At 33.6% G+C, this 16,918-nt stretch overlaps 1 protein-coding gene across 1 annotated transcript in view; it reads left to right on the top strand.

Moving 5' to 3' along the window:
* The first annotated feature begins 3,324 nt into the window (after positions 1 to 3,324).
* The window catches only part of LOC108682925 (collagen alpha-1(XVIII) chain), a 29,728-nt gene continuing 16,134 nt past the window's right edge, over positions 3,325 to 16,918 (top strand). Inside the window, exons 1-10 of the mRNA XM_018172182.1 lie at positions 3,325 to 3,505; positions 6,250 to 6,325; positions 8,246 to 8,274; positions 9,889 to 9,912; positions 11,908 to 12,096; positions 12,538 to 12,762; positions 13,144 to 13,173; positions 14,330 to 14,512; positions 15,023 to 15,302; positions 15,867 to 16,006. Coding sequence (XP_018027671.1) covers positions 3,353 to 3,505; positions 6,250 to 6,325; positions 8,246 to 8,274; positions 9,889 to 9,912; positions 11,908 to 12,096; positions 12,538 to 12,762; positions 13,144 to 13,173; positions 14,330 to 14,512; positions 15,023 to 15,302; positions 15,867 to 16,006 — 1,329 coding nt within the window. The 5' untranslated portion in view covers positions 3,325 to 3,352. The remainder of the gene's footprint in view (positions 3,506 to 6,249; positions 6,326 to 8,245; positions 8,275 to 9,888; positions 9,913 to 11,907; positions 12,097 to 12,537; positions 12,763 to 13,143; positions 13,174 to 14,329; positions 14,513 to 15,022; positions 15,303 to 15,866; positions 16,007 to 16,918) is intronic.

The raw sequence follows: 16,918 nt of genomic DNA, 5'->3' as shown, positions 1-16,918 counted from the left end.
CCCACATCACCACCATCACCCCACATCACCACCATCACCCCACATCACCACCATCACCCCACATCACCACCATCACCCCACATCACCACCATCACCCCACATCACCACCATCACCCCACATCACCACCATCACCCCACATCATCATCATCACCCCACATCACCACCATCACCCCACATCACCACCATCACCCCACATCACCACCCCCAGTTACACCACACAGCTGGGGCGCTCAAATAGCTTCTTTACGGCTCGTAATTTCCTGCATGTCGGCCGTTTATTCCTGCATTATTTAACTACTCAGTTTACATCATAGCATGAACTTCTTTTACTCCCAAAAATTAAAACATGGTGCAAATTAATTGCAGGCTAATTCGTTCTACAATCTGTTAATAATTAATATAATAATATCTGTATAATAATTCTATCGATGAATGATAGAAATAATTTTTTTAGCAACGCTGGCCTGTTCCTTTGTTCCTAATATTTTTTTCAATTATAAATACTGGGCGCTATTCAAATTTTGTGAAATATATTTTTATGTCATTGGCTCTCAATTGTCATCTTGTCGGTTTATTTACATTTTTGAAAGCACTTTTCCAGACCAAGATGGTTATAGAATTTTGTAAATTTAACGATTTGAATTCAAGTTTGTTTTCAGCCCATTAGTCGTGCTTGTGTTGTTGGTCATGCTTGTGTTGTTGGTCGTGCTTGTGTTGTTGGTCGTGCTTGTGTTGTTGGTCGTGCTTGTGTTGTTAGTCGTGCTGAAAATGATGGTTTTATTAGAAGATTGTCTGCTGGTTGAGGTGATGAATTTTTATTTTAATCCATTCAGGGTGCTCTCGTTAATGCTTTTGTTTTTTCAATACAGCGTCCGTATTACTATTTCTGAATGTAAATGTATTATTATTATTATTTATTATTATTATTATTTATTATTATTATTATTTATTATTATTATTATTATTATTCCAATATTATAATAATTTCTAATTGAATTAAAACAATAATAATACTTGAAATAACCTAATAGATCGTCACCCAAACCAATAAATTCCTTAGGCTGTAAGAGGAGAAAACGTCGCCCCAGTTAGGCGCCTAGGCAGCAGCAGGCGCTGAAGGCGTCGTGGCGCCGACGTGTAATTACACGAGGGCTTACAGACGGCGGGCGGCCCTTAGCTTCCCTCGTATTGACGGCCGAGGGCTGGGACGAGGGATAGTAAAAGTGATGGGCTGAAATTGTGGATATGAATTGCGTGATGATGATTTCTGGTTTTGGCTTATTTTGGTTATAAATGATATATTAATAGAAAAATAAAATATAATATAGGTGTAAATAGTATGATGATTTCTGTTTATTTATTAATTTGGTTATAAATGATATATTAATATATAAATAAAAATATAATATAAGTGTAAATAATATTATAAATATGAATAATAAATGCAGGTCGTGGGTTCAAACTAAAATAAATATATATTTGGTTTTTGGTTGCATAAGTTGGATTTTTTAGGTTGCGTGAATTGTTTTCATTGAACCTTATTAATTGGCCACAGTCAATCATTTAATAATCAGCGAAATGATGTAATCCTTCTTTAATTATATTGCATGCATTAAAAATGTTGCATTGGTGCTGCTTGGAGCGAGAAATTCTAAAAAATTCGTTGATGATAAGGCCATTAAAGTGACGATTAGAAAGTGATGATGAAAAATGATTATTGTGTAGAAAATGATTACTACACATTCAAAGATACTATTACATCACATTGAAGTTACTTGATTGATGAAGTAATTCTTTTACTTGCTTTGATAATGGTTGTTAACGTTAGAATTCTCTCTAGGAGACACTTTTCCGAATTAATTTTGAATTCAAAATTTTTAGAAATTTTGTAGTGCGTCACCGAAAATCGTCGGTAAACTGGACTTGAAACTCACATGTGGAAAAACCCAAGGAATGCCGTTGATCTATTCAATAATCGTTAAAAATTTTTACGATCTATTTGACATTCGACATACCAAAAAAAAATAATTTTATGCATTAATTGAATGCACGCATGCATTAATTTATTATTCACTTGATGCATTCATCCGCCGGAAGTCATTTCCAGGCCATCTATCCGATTCCAAGACGCCATCTGCAGCGCATGTCGCCACAGGGTCTTATATAGTCTGTAGACCATGTGTCTGTAGACCATGTGTCTGCCCAAGAAGACGAAAACACCCAAAAGCCCGGAGGTTTCTAGACATCATGAGATAGGCCTGCAGAGCGGCAGAAGCTCGTGACTCGCGAGACGAAGCGCACGTGTAAACTTTCGCTCCAGTAAAAAGTGCTGTTTTCGATGTTTCCGATGTGGACTTCTAAAAAATTTACTTCATGTACATTTTGTATTTAAAATACTTAATTTCAAAGGAAATACATGGAGAATCTCAAATGTGAAAAGTAGCAAAAAAATTGCGTATAACTATCGTCAAAGAAATGATGAATCTTTACGTTTATCGAATTTGAAAAAATAAATAACGATTCAAAATTCTCAATGCATGGAACTCCCAAGTGCTTGTTACCCGAAGTGCTGCACTTTATTCCGAAACTTTCTATGGTTACATATAGTTATATAGTTTACAGAATTTTTCAATGTATCTGGCCACGTTTCAATGTTTAAATCGCAATGTATCTGGCCATGTGTATCTGGCCATGTTCGAATTATATCCTTCATATTCAATATATACCTGAAAATATTCAAGTCAATAGAACCTTGGGTATATTAAAGACCATTTTATCGCAATAATTAACAACGTTACTATAGCCATCAACGAACAAAAATTTCAATCAATAAACGAAGGCCAATAAGAAGTTCTTAATAGAAAAGTTTGAATGAAGTTTCCATAATATTGATTGCCTAGTCAGAATTTTTCTCATTTGTATCTAACGAATATTGAAATCGTCACAATTTAACTCCAAGTGCCAAAAATTTTAGTCGCACTCCCCGTCTCAGTCAAAAAACTTCAATTTCGTCTCCATGTTATTTTTTTCAAATCTGAAACATCTTTATTTCTTGTAACTTTTGCTTGTGGCATTAATTGATCAAGTAGTTCCTTATGTTTCATGATAAAATAAATTAACTTTTATTAATAATATATTGTTCGCCCATTGCAGTTCATTTAGCCTCTGATGGTTAGGTAAAATGTTTTATGATAAATGTTTTAAATGTTAGGTAAAATGTTAGGTAAAAAATGTTTTATGTTTATGGTTTAAATGTTAGGTAAAATGTTTCATGATAAAATAAATTACCTTTTTATTAACAATATATTGTTCGTACATTGCAGTTAATTTAGCCCCTGATGGTTAGGTAAAATGGCTGCCGGACTGTCCCGATCATCGGGACTAGTGATAGCACTAGTGCTGGTGGTGGTGCTAGCTTTAGTTGCGGTGATATCAGCGGGGGCGGCTTTCGGATGGTACGATGATGAACCTCGGGCAGTCGAGGCTCTAGAACAGAATGGCATGGTAAGATAATTCTTACAATTTAATTAACATATTCATTTGTAATTTCTATTCGTCATAAGATATTGTCATATCATTGAAAATATATTAGGCGATTTTTAATTCTTTAATTCAGTGTTATTTTGATGGCAGAAAAGTCGGCGCGAAGGAAACAATTCAATCAAAATTCTTATGAAGACTTGTTTTGTATTTTTTGTCAGTTTTTTCACTGTAACGTTGACAAAATTGTATCTATCCATAGATAACTAATGCAATACAATTATAACGACACTCACTGAACGTTGCTCTATGGTGGTAAAAAGCCGATTTCCTAATTAGATTTTAGTGTCGCAGCAAGTAAACGTGATTACATTAGTGTTGAATCAACTGAACTTGACTTCGGAGTTGCATCATCTGAATTTGACTTCAGTTATGCCTCAACTTTACTGATTTCAGCGCTACATTAATATAACCGCGATTGGCAAGAAGCATAAACAAAACTCTACGTAATATCAATGTTGCCAAATGATACAAAATTTGTTGAGCTCATCCGAATTTGACGTTCTCGGCGCGTTAGCTTGCGTCTCAAGTTCTTCCTATACCATCGCGGAAAGAGTTGCTACAGCTGCAGTTAGCAACTTTATATCGTAAACCATAAGTAATTATCTGCTGTTGTTGGTAAGAACTGTTCAGTGCAACCCCAACGTATCAAAGTTAAATAAATTAACACTTTATTATTAACATTATTATTTGATGAAACATTGAAATCATTAATATCATGATGAAAGGCATCATTAAGCCTTCCATAATTTATTAATTAACATAGTTAATTAACATTTGAAACAACCGTGCAAGACTTCGTCTAGTCAATGATTGGTACATGTATGATCGCTCTTAATGTTGGATGAAAATAATATTTGAAAGATGTTCAAAACTGGTTGTGTCTGAATTTCGTCCCAAAATCCAAAATTTAATTGCAATATTTTGTATAAATTATGGTTAATTATTTTTAGTTTTACGAATAGAATTTTTTTAGTTCTACGTATAGAAGTTTTGATTCAATGCTTTTTGTGCAGTAGTTTTCGGTAAATAGTATAAATATGATTTATATAAAATTTCTTGGTCATAAGACGATGGTAAATTGTGAATTTTTTGGGCATAGTGTCCATCAATAATATTTTTGTTTCCAAGTTATTAAAAATATGAAAAATTGTGCATCTGCTTGCAAAACTGATTCATGTGCGCGAGCAGTTGCATACATTTAATGAATGAAGGTTTATGCAATAGACAATTCAGCATAAAGGCAGAATGAGCCTCTATTGAAGCAGTCGGCCGGAAAGCCAGTGTTTCTCTTGCGCTCTGCAGTATTATTCTCGACACTGCAACCTCTGCATGGTCTCGCTCTCTAATTGGCTCTCTTCGCGCATGGGGAAAACGATATATGATATTAGAATACAGCAGTGGTTATCTTGATTTTTAACTTCTCGATGTTTAACTTCACTTCTCGATGTTAACTTCTCGATGTTTAACTTCTCAATTTTCCAATTCTCGATGTTTAACTTCTCGATGTTCAACTTTTCGATGTTTAACTTCTCGGTGTTTAACTTTTCGATGTTTAACTTCTCGAAGTTCAACTTTTCGATGTTGAACTGTGCTCATTGATGCATTTTTTTATTATAACTTTGGTTACATGTCGAGAAAAATTTCAGTGAAATTAAGCACTTGTCGCTCAGTACAAAAGGTTCCCAGATTTTCAAATTAAAATTATAACTAAATTATTATTTCTTAAATTTTACATTTTTAATATTATGAAACAATAAATTCCTCCAAAAGGCAGCAGGGAAATGAAAAAAATTATCCGTGTTACGAGGAGCTAGAAGTTTTGATCTATTCGATTCCGTTCTATTTATTTAATTTAGATTTATTCGTTTTCAACGATAATAATCGAGCTAAATTTGTAAGATAATGCGAATAAAAACTTGAAATTTTGGAATTTTGTGCCCCTGAATTTGATTGGCAACGACTTTCTCGACTGAGAAAAGATTTATTTAGTCGCCTGGACAATTGGACACATACTATGATTTATTTTTTGTTTCATTTCACCTAAAAATGAGTATAAATTTTTTTTTCATCTAAATTATTAAAATTCACCTCCAAGTTTTTTTTGCATCAGTTTATTTATTTACCGAAATTTTTATTCCACACATTTTAGAATTATGTATGCAATTTTAATTTTATATTCAACATATTTTTGAAATTATTCTATTATGCATCGATTTGAAAAACCATTACTACCTACATCAGAAGACTAAATTCCTTTTTAACACGTTTTTAACACGTTTTTCTTAACTCAGCTTCGCGTTTGTTTTTTGTTTGTTGTTAACATTGACAACAAAAATTAGCCCACTTCTAATTGCTCTAGAGATCTAAAATTCGGCATGCAGGCTATTTTCGCCTAACAATTACAGATACAATCATAAAAACTAGCAATTAAAGACCTAAATTAGCGTAATTCAGTAAAGTATATATATATCATGTTGTGCTTTTCGCTTTAATCATAAATCTGCCCGACACACGTTTTTTGGGGCGAGCCATAATTTATTTTCTATTTTTTAGTCCACAAGAAAAACGTGTTTTTTTTAAAGTTTTTTAAAGCATTTTATTCTCCATTTATGTGATTATAACAGTCACATGAAAATATAGCTGAAAAATAGAAATATATCCTAAATCAAGCTAAATCATGCAAATAATAATGAATTTTTTTCCAGTTAAATGCAGGTCGTCCTAATCGCTTCGAAGGTCTACACGGGAAGGCAGCCAACGGCTTGACTGAGCGAGGACGAGGTATATATGCGTCAATAATATTACAGTATAATATTGCATTTTCTCAGTCAAAACTCCAATATAATAATAATAATAATAATGTACTTTCTCAGTCAAAACTCCAATATAATAATAATAATGTACTTTCTCAGTCAAAACTCCAATATTATATTAATAATAATGTACTTTCTCAGTCAAAACTCCAATATTATATTAATAATAATGTACTTTCTCAGTCAAAACTCCAATATTATATTAATAATAATGTACTTTCTCAGTCAAAACTCCAATATTATATTAATAATAATGTACTTTCTCAGTCAAAACTCCAATATTATATCAATAATAATGTACTTTCTCAGTCAAAACTCCAATATTATATTATTAATAATGTACTTTCGCAGTCAAAACTACAATATTGAATTAATAATTATGTCCATTCTGTATCAATACACTAATATTACATTGCTAATTGTGTCCATTTTGTATCAACACACTAATATTACAGTGCTTATTATGACCATTCTGTATCAATACTCTAATATTACAGTGCTTATTATGACCATTCTGTATCAATACTCTAATATTACAGCGCTTATTATGACCATTCTGTATCAATACTCTAATATTACAGTGCTTATTATGACCATTCTGTATCAATACTCTAATATTACAGTGCTGATTATGTACATCTTGTATCAATACACATCTATTACATAAATAATTACTTATGTCTATTTTGTATCACATCTAAAATATAACAAGTTAATTATGTTAAATTTTTATTAATACCTCAATGTTACCGTATTATTATGTTCATTCTGTACATATATGCCAATATTACAATCTAAATTATGTCCTTCGTTATCAATACGATAATATTACGGAGGGAATTATGTCTATTTTGTTTAAATAGCGGGTTCTTAATTGTTAAACCGTTGACTGCAAATTTCTATAGCTAATAAGGCAATTCATTTTACAGCTAATATACATGTATGTATGGTTTACATTAGGGAATAGTATTTAAATTTTCCTTATTACCTACATTTAAATGATGGTTCATAGTTAATTTTTAAATAATGATAATAATGATCAAAATATCCTTCAGGTGCATTAGCAGGTGCCCTAATTAAAGTTATATCCAGCTAATAATTTTTTAAACATTACATTTTTTTATATTTTCTACATATATAGTGTATTCAATATTTGGAATTTGCTTTCCATCCAGTAATTCATTCATGTGTACGAATTCGTTTATTTTCAAGAAAAAATCCCAACCTAAAATGCAAGTAAATTTCCGACCGTTGAAAAAAATCTTCCCTTCATCATTTCATTATTAATTTATTTCATTGTTATTTTATTTCATTATTACTTCATTTCATCATCTTATTTAATTATTATTTCATCAATCAGATCGCAAATGAAAAGAAAAAAGTGGTTTAGATCTTTTGATTGAGACCACATCCTAATTTGCACATTATTTGTCTGAAAAAAAATTAATTTATAATAAAAAAATTAATGTTTACTAAACTGGGTCTCCCACAAAAATGTACCCGACTTTTTAATTGGTTATTTCTGTGCTTTAAATAAACAAAATTTAGTTTTCTCTTATTCACAATATATCTCTATTTTTTAGGTATTTGTTCAAAGGAAAATTGTTGTTGCTCTTTATTAATTTGTTACTTCAAAAAAATTCAAAAAAACATAAATTTAAAAGTTTTACAAATATTGCTCCAAATTCTTTGTACCTTAAATACCTTAAATAATAAAAAACATAAATTGTGAATATGAATAAAAATATGTTACTTCTACGATGATATATATTTAATTAAAAAGTTTTGGGATACCCTGCATATATAGAGATTTACCTAATTGTGCCTGACACTTTAATCATTATTAATTTAATTAATTTAACTCATTTATCCCGATCATCGCCGCCAGGAGACGACTTCAACTATTATGACGACAGGGTAAGTTTCATACTTTCAATTAATATCAGTTATTTATTTTAATACTCATTGCTTAATAACGTAATTTAGTTCATATTATTATTCAATGTTATAATTGTTCCGTAAAGTAACATGTCGTGTATTTGAAAATGGGTCCAATTTTCATGATTAAATTGTAAAACTCGGTGATTCATATACATTTTTAAATAAACCAGCACGTTCTCAGATGAAAATGTATCGAAGCATTCCTATTCTCGGAATTTGCTGTGAACTTCATAAAAAATTTACTCCATGTTGCTGGAAAAATTGCCGAAAAAGAATATCAAAGTATATATTGGCATACACTTTTTATTTAATTCTTCATGAAATTGTATAATGAAAGAAGCCTGGTGAATAATTCTCTAAATTCTGGTCAGCATTTTATTTTAAGATATCACATATCAATTTCTGTCATGAGTTTAGGCAAGAAATTTTTTATCCTTAATTCGAAAGCCACCTAAAACAACTAATATTGTAATATACAGATAAATTTCGATAGCCTTCAAGCAATCATGACTGAATTCAAATTTCCACGTCGAGCAAGATTGCAAAACTATCGTCACATCGAAAACCCATTCGAAATTCTGCGGCATTTGCACTGAATTCCATTTTATGAAGAGTGATAGACGGACGACGTAACGTCAAGCATGACTTTATCTAACCATGATAAGCGTGTATTGGTTCTGAACGTAGCTCAATCTACTCAACAAATAATTACAATTTCCTGTTTCAAATTGTACATATAACTGAAAAACATTGAAAAAAACAACATAGTTTACCGCAGTAATATTATGTCGGGGAAGATCAATTTTTTTCAACGTTATAATCATAATATTTTCCAAACGAAATTATTTTAGCCAGCACAAATGCATTTATCATTGGTATTACTAAAGTTCTTTGTATTCAGAGCAGATAGTAACATTTTACCAATTTTTAACGGCCAAACTAATTTTTTGGTGCTGCTGTCAAATATTTGAGAATATTTATCTAGTTCTTTTGAAAATATAATAAAAATTCATGATATTGCAAGCTAAATTTTTAGAATTACATAATATATAGATTCCAGCGGTGTAAGAAATCCTCGTTTAGATTTTCCTTGGGATTTCAGAAACCTCAAATTCAGCCCTTCTTTATTTAATCGCGAGTACCGCTTTTTGAAATAAAAGTTTTATAACTTCAGATAACAATTTATACATCATCACAAAGTTTCTGTGGAGTTTGAGATTCTCATCTAAATTCTCCTTTGTCGTCCTCGCAAACTCTGAAAAAGTGACGCATTCCAGCAGCCATTGCTCGCGTCTCCGACAAAGCGTGAGACGGAAACAATCGGCGAAATGGGCCACTTTTTACCATAGACTTTTCTTTGTTGCGCTAAGATTGCTGATGTTTTTAACTAAATTCGGCCAGAATAATTCATCTCACATTAAATGAACAATTTGTAGGCTTTTGGCGGGAAGTTTGAGTATAATCTTCTTACTTCAGATTGTTTTCCGGTGCCATCACGTTGGCTGTTTTGAATGCTATTTTTTAGTATAATTCTATTTTGAATACAATTTCATCGAAAGTTCTAACATTTTCGTTCTGTTTGATGCGCAGACGTCTGGATTATTCGTTCCCTTGGTATGTACGTTGGCGTTAATTTCAAATCATCAAAACAAAAATAATTTTTATGATTTAACAAATTCTTCTAAGCTCAGAAATGCTTCTAAATAAACTTTATCCATAATGCGTTCAGTATTAATTTTGAATCTCAATTTAGGATATTTGAAATAATGAATTTTCGTTTATATGAAACATTTGTGTTTTGCATGCACTTCAACACGTTTGATTTTAACTATAATTTGATATGCGAGATGGTAGCTTGTCTTGTAAAGTTCGTTATTTAAACGTAATAGAAGCAAATACAAATTAAAATTAAATTATACGACAAATAATTAAATAATTACAATTATTACAAATAATTAAATTTCGCGATTTAAACGTAATAAATTCTGCAAATCTTCGTCGTGTATACATCGTATTAATTACCTTATTTCTATATTATCTATTCGTTCTTTTCTGATATTTTGCAGCCCTTAATTACATACTTCCTCCAAACGCGGTTAACAGAAAAAGATTATAAGTACATAAATATTGCACAAAAATTTTGATCCTAGCTCATTCAAATTCATACAGCTTTGAAATAAGCATTTAACTGATATATGCGACTCAAAGCTTGTTTGTATGGTTGTTGTTGGAAGTTTTGTATGGCACAACAAAACTAGAAGGAAACTATTTGATGTAAAATTGAAATTGTATTTATAAGAGAATAAACATACGATTAAATTCAAAGACGCAAAATTCTCTTCCATATTTTGTATCGATATTCAGATAGGAGTTTTAGTTCAGTGTGAAATTTTGGATCGATGAGAATCTTTTTTAATATGAAAAAAAGCTTTATTATTATTTACCTGAATCGGGACAGCGGGAATGACGAGATTACAAAAATGTAGGAATTACCGATCCTCGGCAACGCCGGGTTAACCTGCTAGTATTTTATTATTACGATAGTATTTAACGTTTACTATTTTTTGTGCTAGTATTGACTTTTCAGTATATAGTGTGTGGGGATGGGTGGATGTGAAATTAACGATGGGGATTTTACGTGGATGTGAAATTTTCTTTTTGGAGTAAGACTAACGGGTAATGGATGAACGGGGGCAAGGATTAGGTAACTTATTTTGTGTAATTTATCAAACGGGATTTGGGTTATGTTGTCCTCGAATCTAAAGGTGAAAAAATCCCGAGCAATGTGATAGTTGCTAAAGGAAGTGAAAACCCCATCATAGCTAAAACTTGAGAATATTTTCACTGTAAATGTGAAAATGTATCACTGTATCAGTCATTTGCACGATCTGAATTAAAATTCAAGCACATTTTAAAAATCATTCAAAGTAAATCTTAGCCACTCATTCCACCTTCTGATATTCCTAATTGTAATTCACTCATAAGTTGATCCTGTTCTTCAACTGAATTTTAGCAATAGATTTTCAAGTTGTTTATCCATGTACACAATCTCCTCATTCAACAAATATAAAATTTAACTAATGAATCGGGATCCGATTAAAAAAATCAACAAATAACCAAATAATATAAATAACTGTAAAAAAAGTTATACAAAATAGCTGACTATGCATCTTTAAATATCTGTAAAATACAAATTTGAACAAGTTCCGATTCTATAATAAGATTCGACGTTCAAGTACAATAGATACGACCTGTGCCGTCTTGCATATATCTCATGGATTGGGCCTTAATATACTGGACATTAGAAGTTAAATTTAGCTAAGAATAGCTAAGTGAATATTAAGTGGCCATTACGATTCTGACTTGATATTACACAGGATTATCCTTACTTCTATCGCACTCTCAGTATTGAAGCAAAAAACCTGGAAACTTCAGAGTCCTTAGCATTTATTAATAAATTTGTAATAATTAAATTGTATACACGTCACCCGTTCCTGTGTCACCAGAGTGAATGGTCGGGCGCAGGTGGGGGATGACAGGCGGGCCCAGGACAGGTGGCCCCATGGGTGAATTAAATTGTATACACGTCACTCGTTCCTGTGTCACCAGAGCGAATGGTCGGGCGCAGGTGGTGGGATGACAGGCGGGCCCATGACAGGTGGCCCCATGGGTGACACTGCACTGGGCCAGTGTCGGTGCAACACCAGCCACTTACTGAACCTGGTCACCGCACACATCCCGCGGGGCCCACCCGGGATCCGGGGCCGTGATGGAAAACCTGGAGCTCCCGGACTCTCGGTGAGTGCCTTTTAAAAAATGGTAATTATTTACATAATAGAAATTGATGGATCAGCATTAGGGAATATAGTATTATTAGGGATTTACATTATAGTACTTTATGGTATTACTAGGGAATATTTAGCGTCATTTAATATGTACCTATTGAACAAAAAATTTATGATTTTCTCAAATCAAATATTTTGAGCTTGACGTAAAATATCGGTGTGTGCTTGACGTAGAATGTGCTAAAAATTACCTTATTTAAAATAATGTCGAGAAAAAAACGATATAATAAAATTAAATCGACTGTAGAATTGGGTTACTAAAAAGACTTCAGCGTAAGTCTAAAAAATTATTTACCGAAATCATTTATTTTGAATCAATAATTTTTAATTGTAGTTCATTTTAATGCCGTTGTATTTTAAAGTCAAATCTAAATCCAATTTGTCATTTTTGAAGGGTAACCCCGGAACTCAAGGGGAGCGCGGAATGCCGGGGCGCAGCGGTGATAAAGGGGAGCGAGGGGAGGTGGGCCCTCAAGGCAAGGAGGGACTCCAGGGCCCCAAAGGTGAGCCCGGGACGGACGGGCAGCAGGGCCCAGTAGGCCCGCCCGGTCCTCCGGGGCCACCGGGCAACCCCGGTATTGCCATGGGCCGCGGGGACCACGGACTTGGTGGACGAAAGGTTAGAAATGCCGTTAATGAATACTGCAAAAGTTAATATGGATTGATATTGAATGAACTAAATTTCTTGCGTTTAATTCATTAGTGAATTAATTCAGAGAAACAAGTTTCATAAATACGACTTGGTGGCAGGAAGGTGAGGGATGCCACCATAAACAAAACAAAAGTTAATATGGATTGACGGTGACTAAACTAAAATTTTTGCGTTTACTTAATAAGTGACTTAATTCAGAGAAACATGTATTATTAATACTTGTTAGTCAAGTATTCATGTTTTATGCAGAATTTTTTCCATAATACTTTAAAATAATTCTTGATGAAATATTCGCACTATATATATGGTTTTCTATCTTTCATTGTTTTTTAATTTGTCTCCATACAGCCGAGTTGGGGAAACGGCATTGGTTACTCGGTGAGTGTCTCCAGATTAGATTACTTGTGATGAAACATGGGGTAAAATTCTACTTTAAGCATGCTTAAGATTTTAAAGTTTTGTCAATGAAGGAGAGGATTTTTGACAAAATTGATAGAAATGTTGTATCTCCCACTGTTAAATATTGAGTGAAATTCTTCGTGTTAAATTTACTCGGTAAATTTTAATATTTAGCTTGATTCGTAATTCTAAGCGACAATTGCTACAAGTATTTTTCAATATACATATATAAATTTATGAATATGCAAGTTTGATTGAAGACCAGAGCATGCTTTTTATTAACAATCTTCTTGTTCGTCTTTTCAATGAGTCGAACCAAATTTCTAGCTGGAGCCGGGAGATCGAAAAGCAGGTTTCCGAATGACATTTTAATAGATTGCGACGTTTCGAAAATACAATTTTCATTATCAAGCTGGTGAAGGTTTTGCAACACTTAAAATTAAATTTTGGGAATGACAGAAGAACATATGAATGGTATAGTGGATACAATTTTAAAAATATTAGCTTAAAATTAGGTTTTAGCAGGTTTCCGAATCAATGTCATTCGGAAACCTGCTTTTCGATCTCCCGGCGCCAGCTAGAAATTTGGTTCGACTCATTGAAAAGACGAACAAGAAGATTGTTAATAAAAAGCATGCTCTGGTCTTCAATCAAACTTGCATAAAAGAGAAGCTTCTGCCAAACTACACCAAATTTATGAATAAGGAATTTTTTAAATTTTAGGAAATAAATTTATTTTAGGAAATCATAGAAAACATTTGAATGCTTTTTAGGCAAGTGATACCGAAGAAGTATGAACGCTGCAGTAACGTGTATGTATCTATTGAGCTTTGTTTCATTTCTTTCGCTCAAATTTATTCTTTAAAAATTTAAAAGCAGCGAAAATTCAGAGTAAAGTCATTTCATCTTTGATGAAAGCGTTTTCGGAGAAAAGCTCCATGCATCAGTTAAAAAATTTGCTGCAATACAAGTACAATCAGTAAAGAAAATTAACTATTTACTTAATCATCATTAGACTATCATACAATAAATCCTTATATACAAAGTCTTTGTACGGTCCATCAGATGACCTCGATGGACGGTTAACTATTTACTAATAAGTGATAACATACAATGTCTATGTACTGTCCATCAGATGACCTCGATGGACGGCATGGCGGAAACGACCTCCGTGGAGGCCATCGGGATGCCTGGGGTGATGGGCCCTCCCGGGCCTCCGGGCCTTCCGGGGGCACCAGGGTTACCGGGGCTCAAAGGGGCCGAGGGCCCGAAAGGGGAGCGGGGATATGAAGGGATGAAGGGGAACAAAGGCAATGAGGTTTGTTAAAGATATCATGATAAATATCATAGGGAAAAGGCATTTAAGGAGACTAAAACGATGACTTGTTTAATTAGTGAAAAATCCTGGTATTTTATATATATTTTTTTTAAGCAAGAATAATAAATAATGTATCTTGCTCATGAATTACATCAATTGTCTTCAAATACTTTCAAACTCTGAGCTTGAAATATTGAAATATTTCCATTTTGAAATCAACTATTGACTAAGAATTAGAACTTGAAATATTAACTGTTTTAGCTCTTCCGTTAGATTGCAATGATTTCCGTTTATTCCTTGTACATAACAAACATAAATTCAATAGAAAAAGATTTTTACCTTAACAGATAATTCCAGACTTCAATACAGACGCGGTTTAAAATTTGATTCGGAATGTACTTCCATGAAAGAAATTGCAATTTTGAGGGAACTGTTTATAATGAAAATAATTGCTACGATGAATGTTTAAAATCCTTATAAAAAGAACCTATTTGAAATTATTTTTTACAGGGCATCCAGGGCCCGGCTGGTCGACTAGGCGACAAAGGCACTCGCGGACCTCCAGGAATCGATGGCATTCCGGGCCGGCCAGGTCTGGATGGGATGGTGGGTCTGAAGGGACAGAAAGGAGATCCTGGGCCAACCGGTGTCGGCCGACCAGGGCCCCGAGGTCCCAAAGGTATCAAAGGGTCCCAGTTCTACAGTCCCGAAGAGGTGAACGCTATGGTCATGTCAACCATCCAGCGGTTCACCGACATGACACCTGAAGGTCCGCAGCAGCTCAGGGACGGTGAGTTGGGCATCGCCGCAACTTCTGTATCAGTAACATGACATTTCGATCTGAAATATTAATTTCAACGGGCAAACATGCGGATTGTCCCGTAGATTGTCCTATTGCATCGTGTCTGAAATATTACGATCAATTTCAACGGGCAAGCATGCGGTTTGTCCCGTAGATTGTCTCAATGCATCGGGTCCGAAATATTACGATCAATTTCAACGGGCATGCATGCGGATTGTCCCGAAAATTGTCATGCATGCATGCATGCACCCGAAGAATGTCCTCTGGTATCGTGTCTCATGTTTAAAACAAGATTATGTCCCTTTATTCGGCTCCGATGCTATTCACCTGAGCTGTGTTTATCAATCATTTATTCATTTATTGTTCCCAATAATCGAATGAGTGTTACATTTATAAAAATAGGCTTTTGTGTGAAATATATGACCCAAAATTTAATCTATGTTATTGGTGAACTTTTTAACCGAATCAGTTCATGCAAATATTTTCATTATTTCAAAAATTGTGTAGTAATTAATGTCATAAATTAAAGTAATGGGAGCTTTTCATTTACAGTTTCAAAGAAAGTGGAAGTTTTCTTACCAAAAGGGGAGCCCGGAGAGCCCGGGATGCCTGGCCTCATGGGCCTCAAAGGAGAGGAGGGCCCAATGGGACCCATAGGGCCCCAAGGCCCCACTGGCAATATGGGCCCTCGAGTAAGTTTTATTGATTAACCATGTATAAGACATATTTTATTCAACACTCTTCATTTTTAAATTGATGGCTGACGAGTGATATTTTATTTTATTTGCTAAGTTAACTAGTTAGCTCGTGGAAGACATTTTGTATTGAGTCAAGATGATTAGGTCATACCGGAGACACATCGACGCTATGTGCATGGCATTAGTTTGTTTACCAGTAATTTATTTAATACAAAATACATGGTTATCAAACAGCCATTCGCTTCAACTTTGTGACAGATGTTACGTGTTTACGTATTACGGTCAAATTCAAATGGAACTACTATATTGTCAATAGTATGTCAATGTAAGGCCATCAAGCCTTTGTCCTTCAGTTGTATACCAGATTCCACAAAATACAGTTCCACAAACCTCTAGTCTCGTCTCTGCCCATCTTTACCCTTAGCTGTGACTCTAAAGAGATACGACCAGCAAACGTAACAACAGGCTTAGGGAAAAAACAATTGATGATCGTTCGTGTCACCAAATCACCGATATCATGGTGATTTATTTTATTCATTTCACTTCGTCAAGAAAAGATGGCCGATTTTTCCGCCCTAAGGATACTAAGGAATACAATTCCTTAGAGGATACTAAGGAATACAATGAAATCGTGGCCTCTAAAGACGCTTCTCATTTCCCGAGAAAGACAACGAAGTCTACATAAGATTTAATGACATGATATTGCTTATTATCGCCACGACGCACCTATGGTGGAAGAAAAAACGAATGCTAACGCATTTACGAACATATTAGAATATTCCTCTATATATTATTCGAATATTAGCAGGACATATTCAGATGTCCAAATACAGCTACTAACAAACAAACTTTCGCTAAAATATAATATATTTGAGAAATTAGTGTATACACTATTTCAGAAAAGGA

This window comes from Hyalella azteca, unplaced genomic scaffold, assembly GCF_000764305.2.
Source record: "Hyalella azteca isolate HAZT.00-mixed unplaced genomic scaffold, Hazt_2.0.2 contig6408, whole genome shotgun sequence".
In the NCBI taxonomy this organism is placed as follows: Eukaryota; Metazoa; Arthropoda; class Malacostraca; order Amphipoda; family Hyalellidae; genus Hyalella; species Hyalella azteca.
The sequence above is the reverse complement of the archived record's forward strand: the minus strand, read 5'-3'. Positions and strand labels throughout refer to the sequence as shown.